Genomic DNA, 21732 nt, shown 5'->3' with positions numbered 1-21732 from the left:
AGCTATTGGGCAGCTTGGTTTCATTGGTATATATTTGTGGGAACTCTGTAACTTGTTCTATATGCCAGTTTTTATTCCATAGTATTTTGAAAATGTTGAGAGAGCTGCAAGCCTCAAATGTTATGGGTATTCTACATGCAGGTGGGTCACTGTTTTTCATGAGCTGGAGTGGAACATTGAACAGGTTCAAATCACTCCTCCTAAGCACAAAGCTGAAGCTAGAAATGTTAATAATAAACTTCAGTACTAGGTCTGCTCATTCATATTGGATTACTTGCCACATCTTTGAGGTTCAGTTGCGTGCTGGAAACCTGAAAGAGAGGCTTGACAGAAGAGGATGCCCTTTCCGTAAAAACTCCCAGGTGATACTGATCACAAAACTGTCTTTCATAGCCTTTTGTCACACTGCAGTACACATGTGTGTCGTGTCCATTCCCTTACTCAGAAGAGAAGTCATACAATGGTAGCAGGGGAATAATGGGCTGTAGGTTCCTCCTCTTTCACTACTATTTGACCTACCACCTAACATACCTGTTGGGATATTTTGTTGGGCTGGGAAGGACCGAGGGTCTGAAATCTGTTGCTTTCAGTTCATCCTGCAGATAACACACGAATGGACCTGATTATCCCAGGGGAACAATACTTCTATCTGAAGGCAAGAAATGCAGTTGAAAGGCAAAAGTGGCTGGTTGCACTAGGAACTGCCAAAGCCTGTCTGACTGACAGCAGGACACAGAAGGAAAAAGGCAAGAAGGCTCTTTTGGTGGCACATGCTGTTTGCTTTATATTTCCTCATCCTTGCCCTAGTATATGTACGCAGAAATGTATTAATGGGAGCATTAGCTAGAAATCTCAGGTGTTAACTCTCAGGACAGGAATTTGAAAACTTTGGCTTTTTCTTAAAATGTACTATGTATAAATCATGTGAAAACTGTGTGCTGGTGGATTCTGTAAGTACAATAAGTAAGTAGCTTCTGACCATGGGTCACTGGATGCAAACTGTACAAGAATGTAAAACCTTGTTCAGCAGTTGAAATATAATGACCCAGCCTCTCATACCAGTGTCTCTTGAGCTTTGAAGCTCCTCAGACCCTTTGCTTTCATGTTCTAACTGGGCTGCCTTATGCAGTTCAAAAACCCCTTCGCAGTTAGGAAAAGGTTTGCACTTGGTTCCAAATGTGTGTACTCGTATTCAGAAACTTAAATTTGACCGTCTGGTAAGACTATGAAAATTAATTCACTTCCCTCTTTGCTTTCACCAGCAATCTCACTTTCACCCCAGTGAAAACCCCTGTTCCTTACAAGCATGGCATTATTCATGGTCAGTGTGAGACCTCATACCTTAGCCATGTGTAACCTCGGCACACTGACTGCACAAAAGATGGGAAACAAGCAAATTATTGTTAATGTCCTGAGCAAATGCAGGGGGTGGTGAGCACTTCCTTCCGCTGAGGTGAGGAACTGCTTCTCCTCCTTAGCCTTATGTGCATCTTCATCAGGCTTTGCATCTGCTGGTTCAAACTGAATCAGAACTGAGTAGAAGATTCTGCCGTAGGGTCCTACACAAAGTGGGGATCCGATGCACAGTGCATAAAAGCATTAAAAGGTTGTATCTATAAGCTGACATACAGTAGCATGTGGTATAAAGCTACTGATGTATTTGCAGAGCTAAACCACATTAGTCTTATTAACAGACAATTTATTTTGTATATCTGGGACTCTAATGTAAAAAAAAAACCTTCAGAAAAATCTCAGATTAACTGTTAGTCTTATCTGGATTAGTCTGCTCAGGTCTGCACTGTCCAGTGCAGGAAACATATGGCTATACTGGAGTGAGTCCAGCAGAGGGCCACTAAGATGATTAAAGGCATATCTGGTGGGAGAGGATAAAAAAGATGGAGCCAGAGTCTTCTCAGTGAGTGAACAAGAGGATAGATTTTAATACAAACGACTCTATTGAGACATAAGCAAAAATGCAGATATTGTGAGGATGAGGGAGCACTGAAAGGTTGCACAGAGAGATTGTGGAGTCTCCATCCTTGGCAATGCTCTAAACCTGAGTAGATGTGACCCTCAGTAACTTGCTCTGTTTGACTGCTTCAAACAGGGGAGAAGGACTAGCTGGTCTCCAGAAGTCTCTTCCAACTTCATCTATGATTCAAGTGTGTGTTTGTGTATATATAGATATATATATATAAGTAGTCCCTTTGTGTTGGACAGGATGCATCTTCTACGTCCAGTGTTTTCTACCTACAACCCTATATAAACAGTGATATTGCTTGGACCTTAAACTGCTTTGTGAAAACAAAAGTTATATATAGCGGGTTTGTGCTGTTTAAAAGGCCCACTAAGGTCAAATGCTGTATACTTGCTTGACATCAAATGCAATAAATTTAACTCGTCTTTTGTTTCACTTTTAGAGTTCACTGAAAACACAGAAGCCTTGAAGACTAAAATGTCTGAACTTAGACTGTACTGTAACCTCCTTGTTCAGCAAGTGCATAAAACGAAGGAAGCCAGCATTTCTGGTGTATCAGAACCAGAGGTACAGCTCTATTTTTGGTGCAGACCACATCTGTAAAGTCTTGAGCATTGTGAACTTTTCTGGTTAGCCAGTGTAGTATTCACTCACAGTTACTTAATGTTGCAACCTCTTTCTGCGGAGATCCTGTGGGAAATAATGTACTCACACAACTGTTCGTGTTTAAATGGAGTAACACTCCGTTGTTGCAAATAACTTGCCCAGAGTTGGGCTAGTGAGTAGTGAAATGAGGTCTGGTATCTGGCATCTAGGCAATAGCATCTCTGTAGATGATCGTGTGTATAATGGATCAAAAAAAAGAAAAATATATTTTGTAAAAAGATAACCTGCAAGAAGCGCACATTTTTCTGCCCCCGAGTCTAAAATCCTGCTCAGCAGCACAACCAAAAGCATTAGAAGGTCAAGAGATGATGCACACCACAAAAGAAACAAAAGTGGTATAAAGAACTACCTGATTAGCCTCACTCAAGTTACAGTTTCAAACCTTTTAAATCCTCCTGACCAAAGAAACCTCATTTAAGAGGGGTCTTCTAGTGACAGCGACCTACCCCTTGCTTTGAGAGAGAAATGTGTGAAGAGGGATGTACTTCACTTGCTAGAGAAGTTGGTGTGGAGTTCCAGGATGCCTCTCACTGGACAGATGGGTCCCTGGGTGCAGAACAGGCAGGGAAAACACCTGAAAGTTAATCATTTGATGTCCAAACAATCTCTGTAAAGATACTTGAAAAGCTGTTTCTGGTGAATTAAAAGACGGTACAGAAGCATGATGTGGTTTACAAATGACTAAGAAGCACTGTTAGAACTTGCAGTTCACAGGTGTTGACCTGTAACGTAGTGTTTATCCAGCTTGTATTTCATGCATCTGGGGGAAAACTCTCTTTCCTACTGGCATTTAACTGGAAAGATTTATTGCTAAAAGCATTTCAGCATCAATAACTGCACTTCACAGAGATGAAGAGTATTGTGGCGATGTGATACTTCATTCTACCCTTTTTTAAATTGCAGTAATTTTTTGTTCATGGGATTTTTGAGATTATTATCTACATCTACTCTGTATCTATTTAATTTGTTTACTTTTCATTTTTCCTGTCAGTGATGTTTCTTGGAATGCCATTGTTGAATGCATACAGGCTTAGCATTTCATACCCTTCTAACACCAATATGATAAGTAACTAATTGCTTTTAAAACACAAACATACTGAGCTTGTTGTACTGAGAGGCAGACAAGTGGTAGTGCCCCAGTAATATGTGATGCCAGTTCTCTAAGCAGCTGACACATTGAATTTTAATTCACGTTAGGCAGAAATCGTGACTGTAGCAGCTGTGGGCTTTGTAGATATTGATTGCTCCAAACTAATTTTATGTGGTAAGTCCATTTCTTCCAATTGATTTTTTCTCACAGAATGAGATTGATATGGGAGCTCTGTTAAAATCAACCTGTGACACCTTCCTGAAGACTCTTGAAGAATGTATGCAGATTGCAAATACTGCCTTCACTTCTGAGTTACTGCATCAGACCCCACCCGGATCCCCAAATTTAGCAGTTCTCAGAACAAGCAAGGTAATGGCCAGTATCTTCTTCCCTCAGCTTTGACAGGGATGCTAAGGTATCCTTTTCTAAAGTAGCGTTTGTAGAAGTAGGGAATGTGTTAGGGAATGTGATAGCTAGTAGTCCTACACTGGACATACTTTGCCATTTCTTATGGTTTTCGAGCAACGTAGGGCCATTTTTAATAAGCAGTGACTTATTTCTTAACCTTTAACAATAGGTGAAAGTTATTAAACATTAACTTTCAGGGTCTGCAGTTCCAGGTGCAGGCAGTGATGTTTCAAAGTACCTTGGCTTACTATGGCAAGTTCATCCATTGTGGAAGCTCACAGGAGTTATAACTCTGCTAAGCTACTGCAGCATCAGACCTATGGTAATACACCAATGGGAGCTGATGAGCTTATCTCTTTAATGACAAGGGCACTTTCTTGAATCCTGGATCCATAAGTACATGCACAAAACTGGAGCATCTCTGGCAAAATGGAGGTTGAAGTCTGTGTAGGAAGGTAGATGGATGACTGCACCTGAGAAATTATTACTTCACCATATCTGTTATCTGACCTCACGTTTTTCTGTTTTTTCATAATTTTTTTTAAGTAAGGAAAACACTGCGAAGGAAACTCACTGCTTTGTTTCTTTTCCATGTGCTATATAGTGTCTCACTTGACACTTTCTAGCCAGCTTCTGAAAGAAATCTTCTGACTTACTTTCTTCTCCTTTTTCTTTTTTTTCTTTGCAATATTGCAATAGTGTAATAATATAGCACCTTTTTCACTTCTGTCTGTATATAGTCTCCAGGTCAGAGAGTTAGTGAGGGGTTTTTTTCTGACTCCAACTTGTGTTTAGTAAAATGTGACGTTTGAGATGCATGATACAGTCTTCTTTCTGTAAAGAATATTCTCCCCCCTCCATATCTTTCAGGTAAAGCACTCTGTCTTGTCCAGTCACACCTCAACAGAAAGGTACAATAAAAGTCTTTACTGTCGATCTCTTTCTAATCTGTTTTTGGTAGTGTCTGTTCTTTCCTTTTTTTGCTCTACTCTTACTTAGTACTGTATGCAGGCAGAATTGTATCACTCTGAACTGCATACTTGGAACCAGAGGCAACAAAAGTGATTTGGCTCACCCACTTCATGTCTCCCTATCCAATCCCACTCCATATCCACCCTTTCCCTTTTATTTTTCTCAGCAGTCCACTTGGTTAACTCACAGGTCAATCACCACCCAGCTCTCTCCTGCTTCAGTGCTCATTCCTGCATTTTTGGTTCCACCCCATAAGTTCATAAAATCATTGATGGTGAGCAGACTGTGATTTGTGGAGTAGGTGGCAAGGATATATATCTTGAAGTACTAATGAGGGGATATTCTGTTAGTTACAATACCTGCCTATGATTTTGATTTTTGTAATTGTATTTTTTTTTATTATGTATCTTTTCAATAAAGGTCATTGTAAATATATTTGAACTCTGCAAGCTGAGGCTGAGTTGTTAATCCTCCTTGCTGCAAAGAGCTGCGTGGTTCTTTGCGTTATTTTAGACAAGTTCTTTTGCTCAGAGCAGCCTGTGACAGCCTGTAATTTCTGTCAGCTAGTTTTCTCTTATTGTTATTTGTGTGTATTTGCAGGAAGAGGCTTACCAAGCAATGCTTTATACACTAACTATTATTCTTTCCCTTTCTTCAGGCAGATGGAATTGAACCCCTGTGAAAATGGCTGTGTGAAAGCAGAAATTAACCATCAAGAGCAATCACTTATTAAAAGTCTGGAATGTTTAAACTTGGAAACAAGTGAGGGGAGCGGTGATGTTTCTGTTGAAGATCACATAGCAGAGGATTTGGCAGGTAATTATATGCACTGTCTCTTATCTGGGATCATTACTCTGTAAGTGTAAATGAAGGGACGTGTAGATTGCCTGTGAGAATGCCAGTCCCTTGCTTCCACAGAGAGGGAATATCAGTCTTTGTCAGTCTGGTATCTGCCCTCTGTGAGTCTTCTCAGCATAGCTCCTGCTGCCCTTGTTGATGACTAACTTGGGACTGAATGGGGAAGGAAATTAAAAATTCTTTTTTGGACAGGCTGAGGCCCTCCAGATGCTGATTGACCTGCAAAACAATACAGCCTGGCAGAGCTTGGGCTCTTCTTGCATTGTGGACAGACACATGATTCCCAGAGGCCTTCCTCTGGGAATACTAGCACCTCTGCTAGTATGTAGAACTGTAGTGTCAGAAGCAGGACATTGAAGCTTTGTGTGCCTGTCTAGGAGGGCTTGAACTTGTAGTTACTCTTGATTGCTCTGACAAATCTTTACAGAAAATTAACTCTTTTTGTGCAACTGAGAATGTACAAGGAAGCATCTTATTTCTTCCATTACCTTAGCAATAGCAAACTTAAATTTGTGCATGACTTCAATAAAATACTCTTGAACTAATTCAGTAATCTGGATAAGTCTATTTAAGTAACATATGATTTCTGCTCAGCCTGTTGAGTGGAGTGTACTGTTCTTGAGCAGTAGCTTTCTCTGCCTGGCTGTTATTCCAAAACATACATATGCAGTCAGTGAGTCAGCTGAAGTTTTTAAGCCCAAATTAATGACCATACTGATTTTGCTCTTATAAGGATTCTCTTTGGAGTTTTTCCCATTTCCATGGCTGGTATTATGTAGTGTGGCAGGTTCCTGCAGAATAACATGCGTGTGTTACCATTTAGCATAATACTTCAAGAAAACAGTGCTAAAGCAAGGAGATCAAACTAATTCAAGTCAGATTGTTGGTGTCATTTTAGCTACTGTGGTTCCTATCCAGAAAAGAGAAAAAACTACCTCCTCTTGTGCACGCACATGTGAGTTGCAGGGTTTTACTGGCAGTACAGAGTGGAGTTAGGATGTGCAGTGCTATCCATATGGGGTGGGCTGACCCAGCCAGCCCAAGGGCCTTGTGGCTGTATCTGGGTGCTCCTGGTGAGCCCAGGAGCTCTGCCCTAGGCTCAGATGCTTTTCCCACCTCTCTCCCCTTTATTAAGAGCAGTCAGTCTTTAAAAGTGCTCAAGCACTTAAGTCCTGTAACAAATTTTTGTATGTCATTTAGGGCTTACAGTGTTAGAGTTTGAAATTGTGGAGGATGCCAGGCTTTTTGCATAAGCACTCCTGTGGTGTCACTGTGGACTTGGGCTCTTTCTCTACTCACCAGCTTGTGTGTCTTGGTGAAGGACAGGTCAGTGACATCACTCAAATTCTAGTTCCTTAGGAAAGACACTTGGATTGTTAATGTCAGCGATGTCTGAGGCCACTTTTATTCTTCCCTGAGGACAATGACTCAAATCTCATTGCTGTTACTGGTGTGAGTGGTTCTTTTTTCATGCAGCACCAGGCTCCCTGCAGCAGCAGGGACTGCTGCAAGCGTGCTTGCAGGTGTCACTTGAAGGAAGAGAGTTCCTCGCAGTTTGATCCCTTCAGCCAGAAACTCAGTGCCGCTTCAGATCTCTCTCTAAACCTTACTGACACTTGAAAATATTTCTTTCCTGGAGAAAGAGATTTTCCTGGGAATTCTTGGATGCTAGTTTGACAGTCTTCCAGCAAGATGTGCTGTTGCCATAGCTTGTATGCTGCAGATGCTGTGAATGTATTGGTTTTGCTTCTTGAATTGTTCTCTGAAGTTCTCTGTGAGGTCAGAAGGTCTTACCACGTATGGGATGTATAAGAAAGATTTTGTCTTCCTTTGGAAGTGCTGTATGTATTTGAAACAGATGTACTTGACCCCAAAGAAGAAATAAAGTAGGTCACAGCAGGGAAAAGGCACGTGGATCTTTTTCTGGGAAACTTTAAAGATATTCGTAGAAATGGAGGAGAACATGGCACTCTTTGATATCATACCAGTGTCCATCTAAGCAACCAGTTTGCTAACTTATCAAAAGGAGCAAGCAAGTCACTATTATTCTTTTGCTTTTGAAAATGCACTGTGCCATTTTAACAGTACTGGGAAAGTTACAGCCATGTAAGAGGTAGTCTTCCTTTCAAGGAGATGAGCCTGCTCCCTGCTGCACCGTCACTTCTTCAACGCTCTTCTCTCATAAGGCTGTCCTTGCTGAGGTTATGTGGGCTCACCTGCATTGGTGCCTGGTGCTTGGTCTGTCTGATTAAAAGAAACTAGGAGGGAAATGTTTGAAATGTTGTCTGAGCACCCAGAGTCATGGTGCTGGCAGGGAAGCTTTTTAAACTGAATGATGCAGATATTCAAGTGCCTTCCTTCAAATAGGAAGGCATCTTGAAGAATGGGAATGGCAATATGGGTGTGTAACTGTTTTGGTTTTCTGTTTTTCTTCTGTTTCCTGTAAATGTTAGGCATTAAAGAAGATGGAGAGGACAAGCTGCAAGGTGTAGAAAGCTGTGCTGCCCACAAGTTGTTGCAGTCAGAAACAAATTCTTTAAGTGGATTGACTCCGTGTGTGGAAGACAGAAATGAAAATGATTCTCCAACCTTCTTCAGTGTCATGAGCAATAGGTAGTACAGATTTCAATTAAAAGGATTATCGAAACTTTGTTAATTGACTTATTTTTAAGACTGAATAAAACAGAAGTCTTTAGATGACTTATTTTTAAGACTTTTCTGTCTGTAAAGCTGTATTAACTGAGATTATTTAACAAGACTGCTCACAGCATAGTAATTAGAAGAAGATACCTTTTGTAAAATTAGCCGTATAGGATGAAGTGGGAGGTTTTTCTTTGTTTGTAATTGCAGGCCTTGCTTGCACACCACGAAATGTGTATTTTCTGCAGTCAGTTACTTTAACATAGTGAAACAAAAGCTATATTGGTGGTTTCATGTCTGTAAATTTTACCTCTATGCAAATGACGTGGACAGGAAATGTAATTTTGGCATTAGAAATTATACAAAAGGAATTGTTAAGGTTAAGTCTTTTCTGCTTATCCTTAACACCAGGTTCAGTGATATTGAACTTCGGGAGGAGGAGGGCATACCCACAGAAGAGTTTCTGGAGTCATGTTATGCAATTGTGCCTGTTCTGGGTAAGCAGCTTCTCTTGTCCTTTTGAGTGCTGCCAACTGTGAAAAAAGGTGGAGCAGTTAGTTTAGAAAATTAATTTTTTCACTCAAGTGATATAGTAGAAACATTACCAGCAGAATCAATTTGACTGGTACCAGAAGATATTTCTTACTCCTTGTCTTTAAAGAGAATCCACTCTCATTTAGGTGGGACACACATATAAGCAGTTTGGAAATCCGTGATCTATCTGGAACAGCAATTTCTTCCCCTCAAAGGAGCAGCATAGATACCTTAAACATCCAATACAGCTACCACCACACCATCAACTGTAGTCTATTTGATTTTTCCAACGACTTCTATCCCTAGCTAGTGCAGCCCCCTAACTGCATCTAACAGTGGATGTGAGGTCCTTTTGAGCGTGCTCCCTTTTGAAGACTTCCAGCCTGTAGGTCAGAGTATTTTAATGCTTGTACGTACTGAGGTGGATTGGTTGTACACCAAAGAAAAACTTGAGTTTGTATCATTCATTTAGTATTCTCAGGCTATTTAAAGGATTGTTAAGAGAGTAAATGAAATTAATTGTTACTAAAACATGAGGACTGGAAAAAGACACAATTTTAAAATACGGTCTTTTGGGTTTTTTTCTAGACAAGCTGGGACCAACTGTTTTTGCGCCTGTTAAAATGGATTTTGTAGGCAACATCAAGGTAACAGCTTATTTCTAGCACTGGTTTTTGGTTTTTAAGCAAAATATCTATTTTAGGCACTAAAGCTCAAAAATACGTGATAGGAGTCAGTAGTGGTTGGCTATTTAATATTTTATAATGTTTTCATCTGTCAGATCAGAACACTGAAATGCCCCTAATCCTGTTCTTACAGTACATGCTATATTTAGTAAATCCAGTTGTGTGCAAACTTACGAAAATACTTGTTTGACTGCCAAGTAAAACATCTGTTACACCTAATTAATATGACTTTGATTCTGAGCTGAACAGGTTTGTGATGTTAGCAGTGTTGACTTTAAGCTGTAACACAAATGGAGGGGAAAAAAAACCCCTTTGTTCAACCAAGTAGGAGGAAGTTAATTCATTAAGAAGCAGTTTCTTAGCAGGTTGGGGCAGACCCTGCAGTCTTGGTTCTTGTTCTGGAAGTTCTTCCAGCTTCAAGAACCTTCTGCAAAGGTTTGAAATACTTGTTATGAGACAAAATAGTGAGATTTTTCATAGCTTTTCTTTCAAATAAAAAAAAAAAAAAAAGAAAAACATATCTTCTGAGTGTATGATCAGGAACACTGTATATAATCAGATTTGTTTGGTGCCAGGTAAGAAAGATATTTGGTTATCTTCGAGAACATAGCCACTGAAACACTGAAAATAGCAAGGGAGAGGAATCATATTTAAACAACTAAAACATTGAATATTTACTGTGAAGTGATAGCTGCTCCTTTAATGTAGAAGTCTGTTTATCTGCCCCTTATATATTGTTTCTTTTGTTTTTATGAGGAGTTGTGTGTAAAAAACTTAGAAATAAATTGAAAACATAAGCGTGCCATTGACTGCTAAGTATAATTGAGAATTTGCAGCTAAGCAGTTGTCAGAAGGTAATCTTGCTGGTAGTTGAAGCTCAGGGCAAGTACTTGGAGAGCATACTGAGTTAACTCCTTTCCACCAGTGTGGAGGGTGTCATGTGAATCTGAAGCATTTTGTTGGACAGAAATGGTAGGTGCCATGTAAATTTTTGACTGAGATGCTTTATTTTGCTTGTGTTAGCCAGATGGATGACCAGATGTGTCTGGAGTGGTGCCCTGGGCCAGCGTGCCCACCTTGGCAGCACAGCCATGCCATGGGGAGTATGTGACATGCTTGTAAATCTGTAGTATCTCTTAGCAGGAAAGAGTCCTGGTAAATGGGTGGTATTTATAGGATAGGCCCCTGTTTGGTCTTAAAAGCCTGAAGCTTTTACCCATTGTATTTTCTCCAGAAAATAAACCAGAAGTTTATAACCAACAAAGAAGAGTTTGATACCCTTCAGAAGATTGTGCTCCATGAGGTGAACGCAGGTGTAGCACAAGTTAGAAACTCTGCTACAGAGGCTCTCCTGTGGCTGAAAAGGTAATGACCTCATATCTGCATACATTATGAACTGCTAGGGTGCAATGAGGGGTCTTTCACCACTGCAAGCTTGTGTACATGGAGCAAACTGATGACTTTCCACAGGCTTTATCAATCCAAACTGTCCAGGTTCAAGATTAATGTGTTGTCTGTGGTTGTATCACTGCAACTTTGCCAAAAGGCCTGAAAAAGCAATTCCAGGACACTCTTTTATCTCCCCATGCAAGTGAACTTAAAGTGAATGACTAATTCTTCTGGGCCAGAGCATCAGGCAGATGATTTCAAGCTGCAGCAGAAGTGTTTAGCCAAGCGTTTTTCCCTTGGACTCGGAGAGAGGCTCGAGGAGGTGGCTGCATTTTTTTGTTCAGATTGAAAATAACTCCTTTATTCTGAGTTTTATTGCGCTTCTGAGTTGTATTGCAACTTTGGGGGCTTTGTTACACTCTGGGTTACTTTGTTATAAACATGGTTTCTTTTTATTTCATGGATTCATCCCGGCAGAGGCTTAAAGTTCTTGAAAGGGTTTTTGACAGAAGTGAAGAATGGAGAAAAGAATATCCAAACAGCTCTAAGTAAGTGCCAGTTACTTTATTCTTCATGTACTTCTGAAATTACATACTTGTCTACTTTTCTCCTCATTTAGAACCTGTGTTTTCTTCAGTGACTAGCGATGAAAGTAGTCTCTAGGACCTAACATTTTTGAAAGACCATTTTTTTTTTAAGTGGCTGCCTTGGGGTGGGTTACTAGATAAGTGGTCAACATTGATTTTTTTAGCAGATAAAGATTCCTGTAACTGGCATATTTTTGACAGAGAAGACAGTCATATCTTAGGGAAGCAAGAACTTTCTCTCATTCCACTTTCTCTACTAGTTTGCAGTGAGAGTGCTCCCAAATTTATAATTGCTGTTTTGTTAGTTTTTTAGTTTCATGTGAGATTGGCAATCACTCTTTGAAGTCACCTCTTTGCCAGTATGGCTGTGAATTGCCAGCATCCATTAGAAGGAAGTTTGTAACAGAGAAGAAGGAATTTTTTCAAGTGCTCAACTTCTGACACTTACCGGGACAGGCTAGTGGCCACAGCAAGTACAAAACAAAGTATAAACCTCTCTTAGACTTGACTTGGTTATTCCTGAGTAAGGCCCTCTCTACATGCATGAAGTCTAATGTTATAATAATCCTTTAAAACAGCTTTGAAACAGCTTTTTTAAAGCTTTTTATTTTAGGTTCTTTTGAACAGCTAATCAGTCACTCTATAGGATTAGTAAAATTAACTACTACACTAAAGTATGTAGCAGCTCTAGGAAGTGGGATTGTAAATACACTGCTACCAGATGTGGGTGTGAAACACCATGGAAAGTCAAGGCATTTATTTGACCTTCTGAGTCTGAAGGCTTCAGCACTGAATTACTCCTTGAATTGCTCAGTGTCTGCAGCAGAGCCATGCTGCTGGGTTTTTTTTCACTTATTCATTCCCTTTCTTCCCCTGAAAAGTTCTTCCATATTTGTATCACCAGTGTATCTTTGGTTTACTGTTGGAGTTTCACCCTGTAGAGTATTTTCTCAGACTTCACATTTGCCTTCCTGTCTGTTGGAACACTTTCTTGCCGTGGATGGGTTGGAAGGAGATTTGACAACCGAGCTGAGACCCCAGTGCAGAAATCCCAAATCTGTCATCTCCTTTCAGTCATAACTTCAGTACTCTGAGACAGCCATTATTTACATCCAGTGGCAAGAATATACCCTTAAATAGTCATTTCTAAGCTCTGAGTTCTCCTTGTGATGAAGACTTAAAACTGCCATACGTCTGTCTCTTGATTTATAATTTTTTTTTTTCTTTTAGACAATGCTTATGGAAAGACACTACGGCAGCACCATGGTTGGGTTGTCCGAGGAGTCTTTGCGGTGAGTATTTATCTTGGTCACTGATAGAGCTGGGGGTCTTGTTCATGTGATCGTATGTTGTGTAATTAATAAACTATATTCAAATTCTAAGCATTAAAATTATTATATTCCTTTGCCAGCACCTTATTTTCAAGGTGAGGACTGTGGTTATCACTGTTTGGTATGAGACTTTAAGGGTGGAACCTGCTTTCTGGAGATCAAACAGACAGATTGCACTTGCATGCACGCTTTTTTATTATGTGTTTTTAAGCACAGTCTTGCAGGGCTATTAAAGGAAGAAATGAAGATTTGAGATTGCTTTTTTTAAGACTGATCTGTCTTTGAATATGAGCATTCAAGAAGGGTTAGTGCAGAACGTGTGGGGAGTTGAAGTAGGATATATTGGCTACAGAAAATTTTTCGTCCAGTCTGGCAGCTCCCCCTTGTGTTTGTCACTGGAAAATTATCACTGAAATTGCAAAAGGAAAAAGGAAAACCTCATCCAGGCAATAATGACTTTGACTAGGAGAAACAGAAATGCTGGGGAAAGCTTTCTAAAGACCCATTTTGAGATTTCAATGCTGAAGTGTGTGACACTGGGTTGGGAGCTCCCTTAACAAAGTGTACTTCATTTGGGGTTTGTATTTAATGAAATTTCTAATGTATGCTATTTATTTGTACAAAGCAGGATACACAGACACTTTGTAAAAATTCAGACCTCTCTGAAAATGTCTTAAACTGGGGTTCTACACAAACTAATAACAAGTAAAAATAAAATAACCTCCCCTCTAGTTAAAATTCTTAACATATGCACGTACACAGTAATTAAATTAATGCTATGCAGTTTTAAGTGCAAAGAAGGAGGTCTTAGAAGTTTTTTGTAGCTTAGTTGTGTTTCTATTCCTGTTCTGTTTTGCAAATCTAAAAGCTTTGGTTCCTCTCCCAGTTGGCTTTAAGGGCAGCTCCAACGTATGAAGATTTTGTGGCAGCTCTGTCTGTGGAGGAGTGTGATCCTCAGGAAGAAACATTTTACAAAGGAATGCAGAGGGACCTCAACATTTACTTACCAGCCATGGAAAAGCAGCTAAATATCTTGGACACTCTCTATGAAGTACATGGTTTGGAATCAGATGAGGTGGTATGACTACAGCAAGACCACATCTTAAAAATTCAGGGACTGTGTCTGTTAACAAAGATTTCTTCCATTTTGTTTTTTTTGGACATCATTTCTGTTCATTGTGTCTTTTCAGGTGGGAAGGGTGTTGTGATTGTTTTTGAGGAAGATTATGTATGATTTTTAGTTTTTTTATGCTTGTTTTGCATTTAGGTGCAGAGGTACTGTTTCTCTTTGGGTCATAGCTATGTCTGTGATGAATGTTTTTGACTGTTTCTCTTCTGCCTGTGCACTTCCTCTTCTCTTCACCTCATAAAAGTAACAGAGCAGAATTTGGCCTTTGCTCATGTACCTTAGGAGAGATCTACATGTGCAGCAGAGCTGTTGTGTGCTGTCAGCACAGCACCCAGGCAGGCGCTGCTGGCTCTTCCTCTCCCACTCCCTGTGCCCGCTCCCTGCTATGCTGTAGGAGGGCAGGGGTATAGTGAGAGTTATTGTTACCCTGGTAGCACAAGAGGAGGGCAGCTGAACACCAGGTTATAATGCAGTGAGTTTGTCCCTTAATTTGGGTTGAAGCTTTTTAATGCAAATACTTAATGTATTTGCGTTACATAAATATTTATTAAATGAAATACTTTAATCCATGTGTTACAGACATCTTCACCACAGGTGTGTGTGGCTGGTGGTCTGAGCAGCCCCAGAAACCAGCCTTTGAATCAGGGTGTTGTGTTCCCTGACCAGCTCCCAGTGTGTGCCATGGTTTCCCTGTCAGCTCCTGCCAGTGGACCACAAGAAATTTGCTGGCACAGACTGACAGAGAGCCCAGCTAATTTCAACAGTGCTTTATATAAGTGTTTGAAGATGATGACCAATCATCCTGGCTTATTAAGGTTTTGGTGAGTTTTTCTGTTTTGGGTTTTAGTGGTCTCTTAAATCAAATTCACACAAAGCCAGAATATTTGCTTTTAAATTGAATACAACTAGCAATCTAAAAAGCAGATATCATTAAAATCCTACCTACATTGCCAATATGGGCAGAAACTTCATGAAAGTGGATGTGAAATGAAGAAAGTAGGGAAGCTAGAATTTGTGATGGAGCTATTATTACACACTGGACCAATTACAAATCTTGAATTTTGAAATTACTTAGAGTTGACTGAAAATAAGAAAGTAAGATTTGCCCTTTTTTCCATTTTGCTGATATAGATAAAAATGTGCTCCTTAGCATTGCTGCTATTAAGAATAATAAAGAAGTCCTTTTAGCTAGTGATATGGTTAAGGACTGTGCTAATGAGGTATTTAGAATTAGTAAGTCTTCATAAATACAGAAGTCAGTGTTGCCATGCTCACAGAAGTAATACTGGCTTTTGCTATGCTAAAAACCATGTTGTCAGTAAAATGAATGTATTGCAGACCTGCTGCCCTGCATTGCTCTGTGACAGGAGCCTCTCTCCACACTGAATACTTGATCTTTTCTAAAGAACCTAGCATTGTGAGCTTTAAGAAAAGCATATGATACTTGAAGAAAAGGTCAACATCACACTTGTATAAAGAAAGATACCAGGACTCTAATTAGGCATTTTATAGAATCATACAATATCCTGAGTTGAAAGGGACCCATTAGTGAGTCCAACTCCTGACCCTGCACAAGGCACCCCAAGAATCACACCATGTGCCTGAGAGTGTTGTCCAAATGCTTCTTGAACTCAAACAGGCTTGGTGCTGTGACCACTTCCCTGGGGAGCCTGTTCCAGTGCTCAACCACCCTTTGGGTGAAAAACTTTTTCCTGTGATATCTAACCTAAACCTCCCCCAAGTCAGCTTCAAGCTATTTCCTCAACTCCTGTCACTGGTCACAAAAGTAAAGAGATCAGTGCCTGCCCCTCCACTTACCCTCGTGAGGATTGTGAAGATTGCAGTGAGGTCTCTATCGAGTCTCCTTCAGGCTGAACACACCAAGTGACCTCAGCCACTCCTCATGCAGCTTCCCCTTCAGACTCTTCTCCCTCCTGTTGCCCTCCTTAGGACATTCTTCAATAGCTCAATATCTTTCTTACATTGTGGTGCCCAAAACTGCACACAATATTCAAGGTAAGACCGCCCCGGTGCAGAGCAGAGCGGGACAATCCCCTCCCTTGACCAGCTGGCGATGCTTTGTCTGATGCCCCCCAGAACACGGTTTGCCCTCCTGGCTGCCAGGACACTGCTGACTCATATTCAACTTAACATTGACCAGGACCCCCAGGTCCCTTTAATCAGTGCTTCCGTTCAGCCTCTCATTCCCTAGTCTGTACACACAAGCAGGGTTACCCCATCCCAGGTGCAGAATCCAGCACTTGCCCTTGCTAAATTTCAGAGTTGTCATTGCCCAGCTTTCTAATTTGTTGAGGTCTCTCTGCCCTCGAGGGAGTCGACAGCTCCTTCTGATTTAGTATTGTTGGGAAACTTAGTATATCTTCAAGTCCTTTGTCCACGTTATTAATGAAGATATTGAAAAGAAGTGGGCTGAGGATGTAGCCCTGTGGAATCCCACTAGTGACCAGATGCCAGTCTGATGTTACCCCATTCACTATTATCCTTTGTGCTGGACCCGTGAGCCAGTTGCTCTCCCATTGCGTTACATGGTTATCCAGTTACGTGCTGGGCATTTTGTCCAGAATTCTGGATACTGTGATTGAGTCTCAAAAGCTTTGCTGAAGTCCAAAAAGATTACATCCACTGGCATTCCTAGATCAGCTAGGTGGGTTACCCTGTCATAGAAGGAAGTCAGGTTTGACAAGCGGGACTTTCCCCTCCTGAAATCTTGCTGGCTGTGACCAGTGACTGCATTGTCCTCCAAGTGTTTCTCAGTACCTCCCAAAATAATCTTTTCCATAATTTTACCAGGCACTGAAGTGAGACTGACAAACCTGTTGTTTCCAGGGTCTTCCCTCTTCCCCTTCTTGAAAATTAGGACAATGTTTGCCAGCTTCCAGTCAGCTGGGACCTTTCTGGATTCCCAAGACTGCTCAAAAATCATCAAGACTATTTAAATAGTATGGCTTCCTTGTTCTGTCATTTTCTCTGAGTTGTACCTATGTGTAGTTCCTACATAGTCCAAGAGGGATCAGCAGGAATCAGGTTTTAGTTTTTTGGATTCTCTTTAATTTAAGTAGTACATGCTTTGAGTACAAAGTCAAAGCTTTTGACCAAAACTCTGTTCAATTATTTCACTACGCCCAGTGGTAAAAGTGAAGCAGAGGGCTCTTGGTATTCAGCTGTCTACTTCTTCTAAGAATGAATGCAGAGAAACCACCCCTGCAGTAAAACAACCAACTCTTCGTCCCATGTGGTTTCCTCAAGGTTTTCAGCTGTTCTGTGGGAAACTTTGCTGTAACAGTTTTTAGCTTAATGCTCTGGAAAGATAATGGAGACCACATTTCCACCAAATATCAACTGGGTTATGGGGAGACCAAGAAGAGATCTCTCTTTTCTGGAAGTTAACTGTCAGATCATTACAAAAATTCACTTCCCTTTTTGCTCTTAAATTTTTCCAGTGGCAGGAAAATGTATTCAGCACTTAAAATATTTGGAAGTATTTTTGAGTTTTCTGTTTGTTTTGTTTGTTTTGGTTCCTAACTATCAGGAGAACCACTAGTTTTTTAAGTGTGCATCAGACCCATTGTTTGTTGCAAAAAATCAGGAGGCTACATTTTGTAGGTAAAGAACTTAACTGCTTCATTGGGCCACTAACTTCAGCAGTTACTAACTTCTAGCATTCTTCTGTCCTCTAATAAAATAGAGAGCTTTCTACATTGTGTATCTTCTAATCAGCGTGGCATCCTGCCTCAGAGCAGGCTTTCTCATCTTGCCCTTCTGTGTAAAATTGGTCTTTCTGAACTCTGGAGTTGGTGCTTACGAAAATTCTTAGGAGACCATGGCTTCAAGAAACCCCTGTGTACTTGTTGTTAAATGGGGGACTTGTAGAGAAGGAACTGAGCAAGGTCTCCTTGCCTTCAAAACTTGCACTTCACCATGCTCTGCTCTTGCAGAGCGTTGAGCACTTCAGGACTTAGGAATGCTATCTTTGCAGTCAAACAACCACTAAGAAAGAAACCCATTCAGTGTGTTGCAGAGCTGAACTCCAAGTTGTACCTCTAAGGATGCAATAGATCAGATGGCCAAATGGAAGCAAATGCACTGCTAGACAACGCACCTTCTTTTCCTGTGGTGGTAGTTCGGCAAGCAGAGAGGATGGCTTTGGATTTTAATAATGGTAGAGAACAAGCAACTAATTTTTGGCCTTCAAGTTTAGAATTAGAGAGAAGGTCGGTGTTTCCTGTTTGGTTTGTTCATTAGTTAGGGTTGTTTTCTTTGTCCTATTTGTTTTGGTTTTTTTTAAAGGCTGACATTTATGAACAACTGACCTGCATACTGGTAAAGATCCATGTGACTTAGCTAACAGCACCCTTGCTCTGTATACTTTACATGAACTGCTTTGGTTTCCTAAATTGCGCTAAAGTTTTGCATCCCTTTCCTTTAGAAATGCTTTTGGCTGTTTCCTGCAATGTCTAACAGTTGCATATTCTCAGGGATTTTACTTATCCATGGTGAAATAAGAGTAATCACAGCCTTACCATAAGGGATGTAAGGCTGCTTTTTGTGAAGTTAGTGTAGCTGAGTGTAGAACTCTGATGCAGCATATGACATGGGCAGCGTCTGTCCAGTGCACATCCTTGTTGAGACATGGTAAATCCCAAAGCAATCTGATAAAAGTGCTATCTAGTACTGAATAATGACAGCATATTTGAATAGAGGTCACGAACACGTCTTTGTTACAAAGCATCATTGGCATTAGAGCAGAGCTCTCAAGTAATTCCAGTCAAGTTCTGTTAGCAACAGGATGCTTTTATTTATTTTATTTATTTTATTGTTATGTTTTTAAAACAAGCTGTGTTTTGGAAACCCCTCTGCTATTTTAAGACACCATACTCAGTTCCATATTGAAGTTCTGTGACTTTACAATTCTAGAATATGAACTGCATACTCAAGTGCTTTAGTGTAAACTTAAGCACATCTTGACACTGTTATACCATGGGTCTCCCTCTAACAGATGCACTGAAAGTTAAGGGCCATATACCTTCACTTCTTGTAAAGCATCATCAGGATTTAGGCTACAACTGTTTGCTTTTAAAATGTTTCATGGTTCGAAAAGTGTCACTTGGTTGACTGGATGTATAAAAAGTATGCCCAAAATATGCTCCAGTTGTTTGCAGCATGCTTTGGCAAAGGAGTGTGAACCATTATAGAAAACAGTGTTGTGTAGTCCCTGTGCTGGACCTGCTAACCCTTTCTTTTTGTTATCACTTCAGCTTTTGTGGAAAACTTAAAAGAACTTTGAACTGCCTTTCAGACACCTGGAAAGATCATTAGCGTGTTCCTACCCAGCTGTCTTTTCCTTCTTCCTCAGCATGGTATTTTCTTTCCATGCACTGTCCTCTGCCTTGCTATCAGAGCTGCTGCTGTCGAAGCATCTCTCTATAAGAATGCAAAGCAGGAAGTTTTGTAAGGGATACAGATATAAACTTGGAACATCAGACCTGAATTCTATGGCAGGCAACGAGGCATACAGATGGAAAAATGGAGAATTTTCTCTGAAGTTTCACCCTGAGTTGACATATTTTACCAGGAAAACCACACTACTTTAAACTTGATTTCGTTAATGAAATTTAAATTGGGACACTTCAGATATGGAAGTTCTGCCTCATAGAACTGAAAGCACAGGGGTTTTGGTTTTGCTGTTTTGGTTGTTTTATTATTTAATTTTATTTCTTTTCTCTGGTCTGCATAGTGCACATAACAAAACAAAAAATAAACAGGGTGAGGGTGGGGATAACAGAATTCAAACCTTGCTTGCACCTTCTGTAGCCCCTTGGTGAACAAACCCTGCAAACTACTGAATGCTCTAGGCAATTTAAAATCACCCTTGTGCAGAAGAGGTATCATAGCATACTTAGGCTCTGAGTAAGCTCAGGCTGTAGCTGATCCTGCTCACAGCTTACACGAGGATTTAAGCACTTGTTTTGAAGTTAGAACATGTCCATAAGTATGCTTCACTTAAACACATGCACCGTCCCACTGGCATGCAGTTCTTCAAAATGTAGTCTTTGATTTTCATTGTTAAAATCCCTTCTGTGGTATAGGGTTTCTCCCCCCTCACATTCCAGATGTGTTAAAAGTTTCACATTTTTGAATACGAAACATCCTTGTTTTCATTTCCTGATTTCTGTTTAACGCTAAGTGTGTGAGCCATTTTGAAAGTTTGAGATTTACCTCTACTTGAAACTAAACAAGTAATTGCACTCCAGAATAGAGGAATCAAACTGAAAACCAAGGGAGTTTGCTTTTATGGTTTTCTATTCATTTTTCAAGCTAATTTTGGGCATACATTTTATCAATGTCAAGCTGAGCTTACTACAAGTCTTACTTTACTTACTGAAATACATTATATACATACTGAAATGCATTGAAAGATGAAGAGAAGGTATATTGCCTCACACTTTAAATTTACTGAATTCTAAGGGCTTGTTCATGCCCCCAAAATCACCTCTCTGTGTAAGCATGACACAAATTATGCTGTCGTAAGCAGTTCAGTCTGAAATACTCTGAAGTTTCCAGTCTGCATCATCTCTCAAATCATACAGCATCTGTCTCTTCTTTTGGAGCATTGTTAAGACTTTTGTCAGACTTTTATATTATTTCATTATAATAAACTTATTTTAAATAAGCATGTTTTAAAATCTCGTTTTCTCCTTGCATGAATTTTGTTTCTTTTATTACAATATAGGGCCTAAGGTGCTCTTAAGGACTGCATCTGTTGTGGTTGCTGTGTGGACAGTCAAAAACAGTATGTTTCTGGTTCACAGACGCTACCTGTAGGTATCTTTGTATGAAGAATGTTGACACACATGGAGGCTGTTTAGATTATGAGAACAAAAACTGTGTCTGGAATATGGCTGGGGTCCCTGGCCAGTGTAAATATATGAAGATTGTAGTTACAAAACCTAGCCTGGCAGTGTGAGAGAAATATCTATTTTCTTGTATTATTTGTCCTTCTTTTGCCTGGTCTTGAATCTCTTCCATAGAGACTTCAAAGACTTCAGAAACTCCTATGTGGTTGTCGAGATTCACTTGAAGACTAGTGCTCTTTAATGTGGGTGTAACATCTCCCTTTCTTCCCTTTTCTCTCTTTCCTTATAAACACAGCATGGACCTTACAGCAGATCTGTGATTGTGTCTCTCTAGCAAGGGCAAGTACCTCTGTTTAATGGCAACAACAAGGTGGAGATCTGGGACACAGCAGAGGCATCTTCTCAGCTGCAGAAGAGCAGATGAGACGGAGCCCCTGCCTGTGCCTAACCAGCCCTGTGGGAGGGGAAGGATGCATGTATCCTGTTGCAGCAGCACTGCTCAGCTACAGCTGGCTGTCTCCCATGGGACACAGGAATCTCTGATTCCTTCTAATTGCAGTAGGCCCCAGAGCATCATCCTGCAAAGGCC

General features: G+C 40.3%; 1 protein-coding gene across 1 annotated transcript in view; it reads left to right on the top strand.

The window, feature by feature from the left end:
* The window catches only part of PLEKHA8 (pleckstrin homology domain containing A8), a 30931-nt gene extending 9972 nt beyond the window's left edge, over window positions 1-20959 (top strand). The window contains exons 3-14 of the mRNA XM_050314551.1: window positions 591-746; window positions 2421-2545; window positions 3945-4103; window positions 5013-5053; window positions 5773-5930; window positions 8426-8585; window positions 9024-9109; window positions 9735-9793; window positions 11067-11197; window positions 11699-11769; window positions 13039-13100; window positions 14026-20959. Of these exons, the coding sequence (XP_050170508.1) occupies window positions 591-746; window positions 2421-2545; window positions 3945-4103; window positions 5013-5053; window positions 5773-5930; window positions 8426-8585; window positions 9024-9109; window positions 9735-9793; window positions 11067-11197; window positions 11699-11769; window positions 13039-13100; window positions 14026-14223 (1406 nt within the window). The 3' untranslated portion in view covers window positions 14224-20959. The remainder of the gene's footprint in view (window positions 1-590; window positions 747-2420; window positions 2546-3944; window positions 4104-5012; window positions 5054-5772; window positions 5931-8425; window positions 8586-9023; window positions 9110-9734; window positions 9794-11066; window positions 11198-11698; window positions 11770-13038; window positions 13101-14025) is intronic.
* The last annotated feature ends 773 nt before the right edge of the window (window positions 20960-21732 follow it).

Source organism: Myiozetetes cayanensis, unplaced genomic scaffold (genome assembly GCF_022539395.1).
Source record: "Myiozetetes cayanensis isolate MyiCay16 unplaced genomic scaffold, myiCay2020 scf1, whole genome shotgun sequence".
Lineage (NCBI taxonomy): Eukaryota > Metazoa > Chordata > Aves > Passeriformes > Tyrannidae > Myiozetetes > Myiozetetes cayanensis.
Note: the sequence above shows the minus strand (reverse complement) of the source record. Positions and strands in the feature narration are given on the sequence as shown.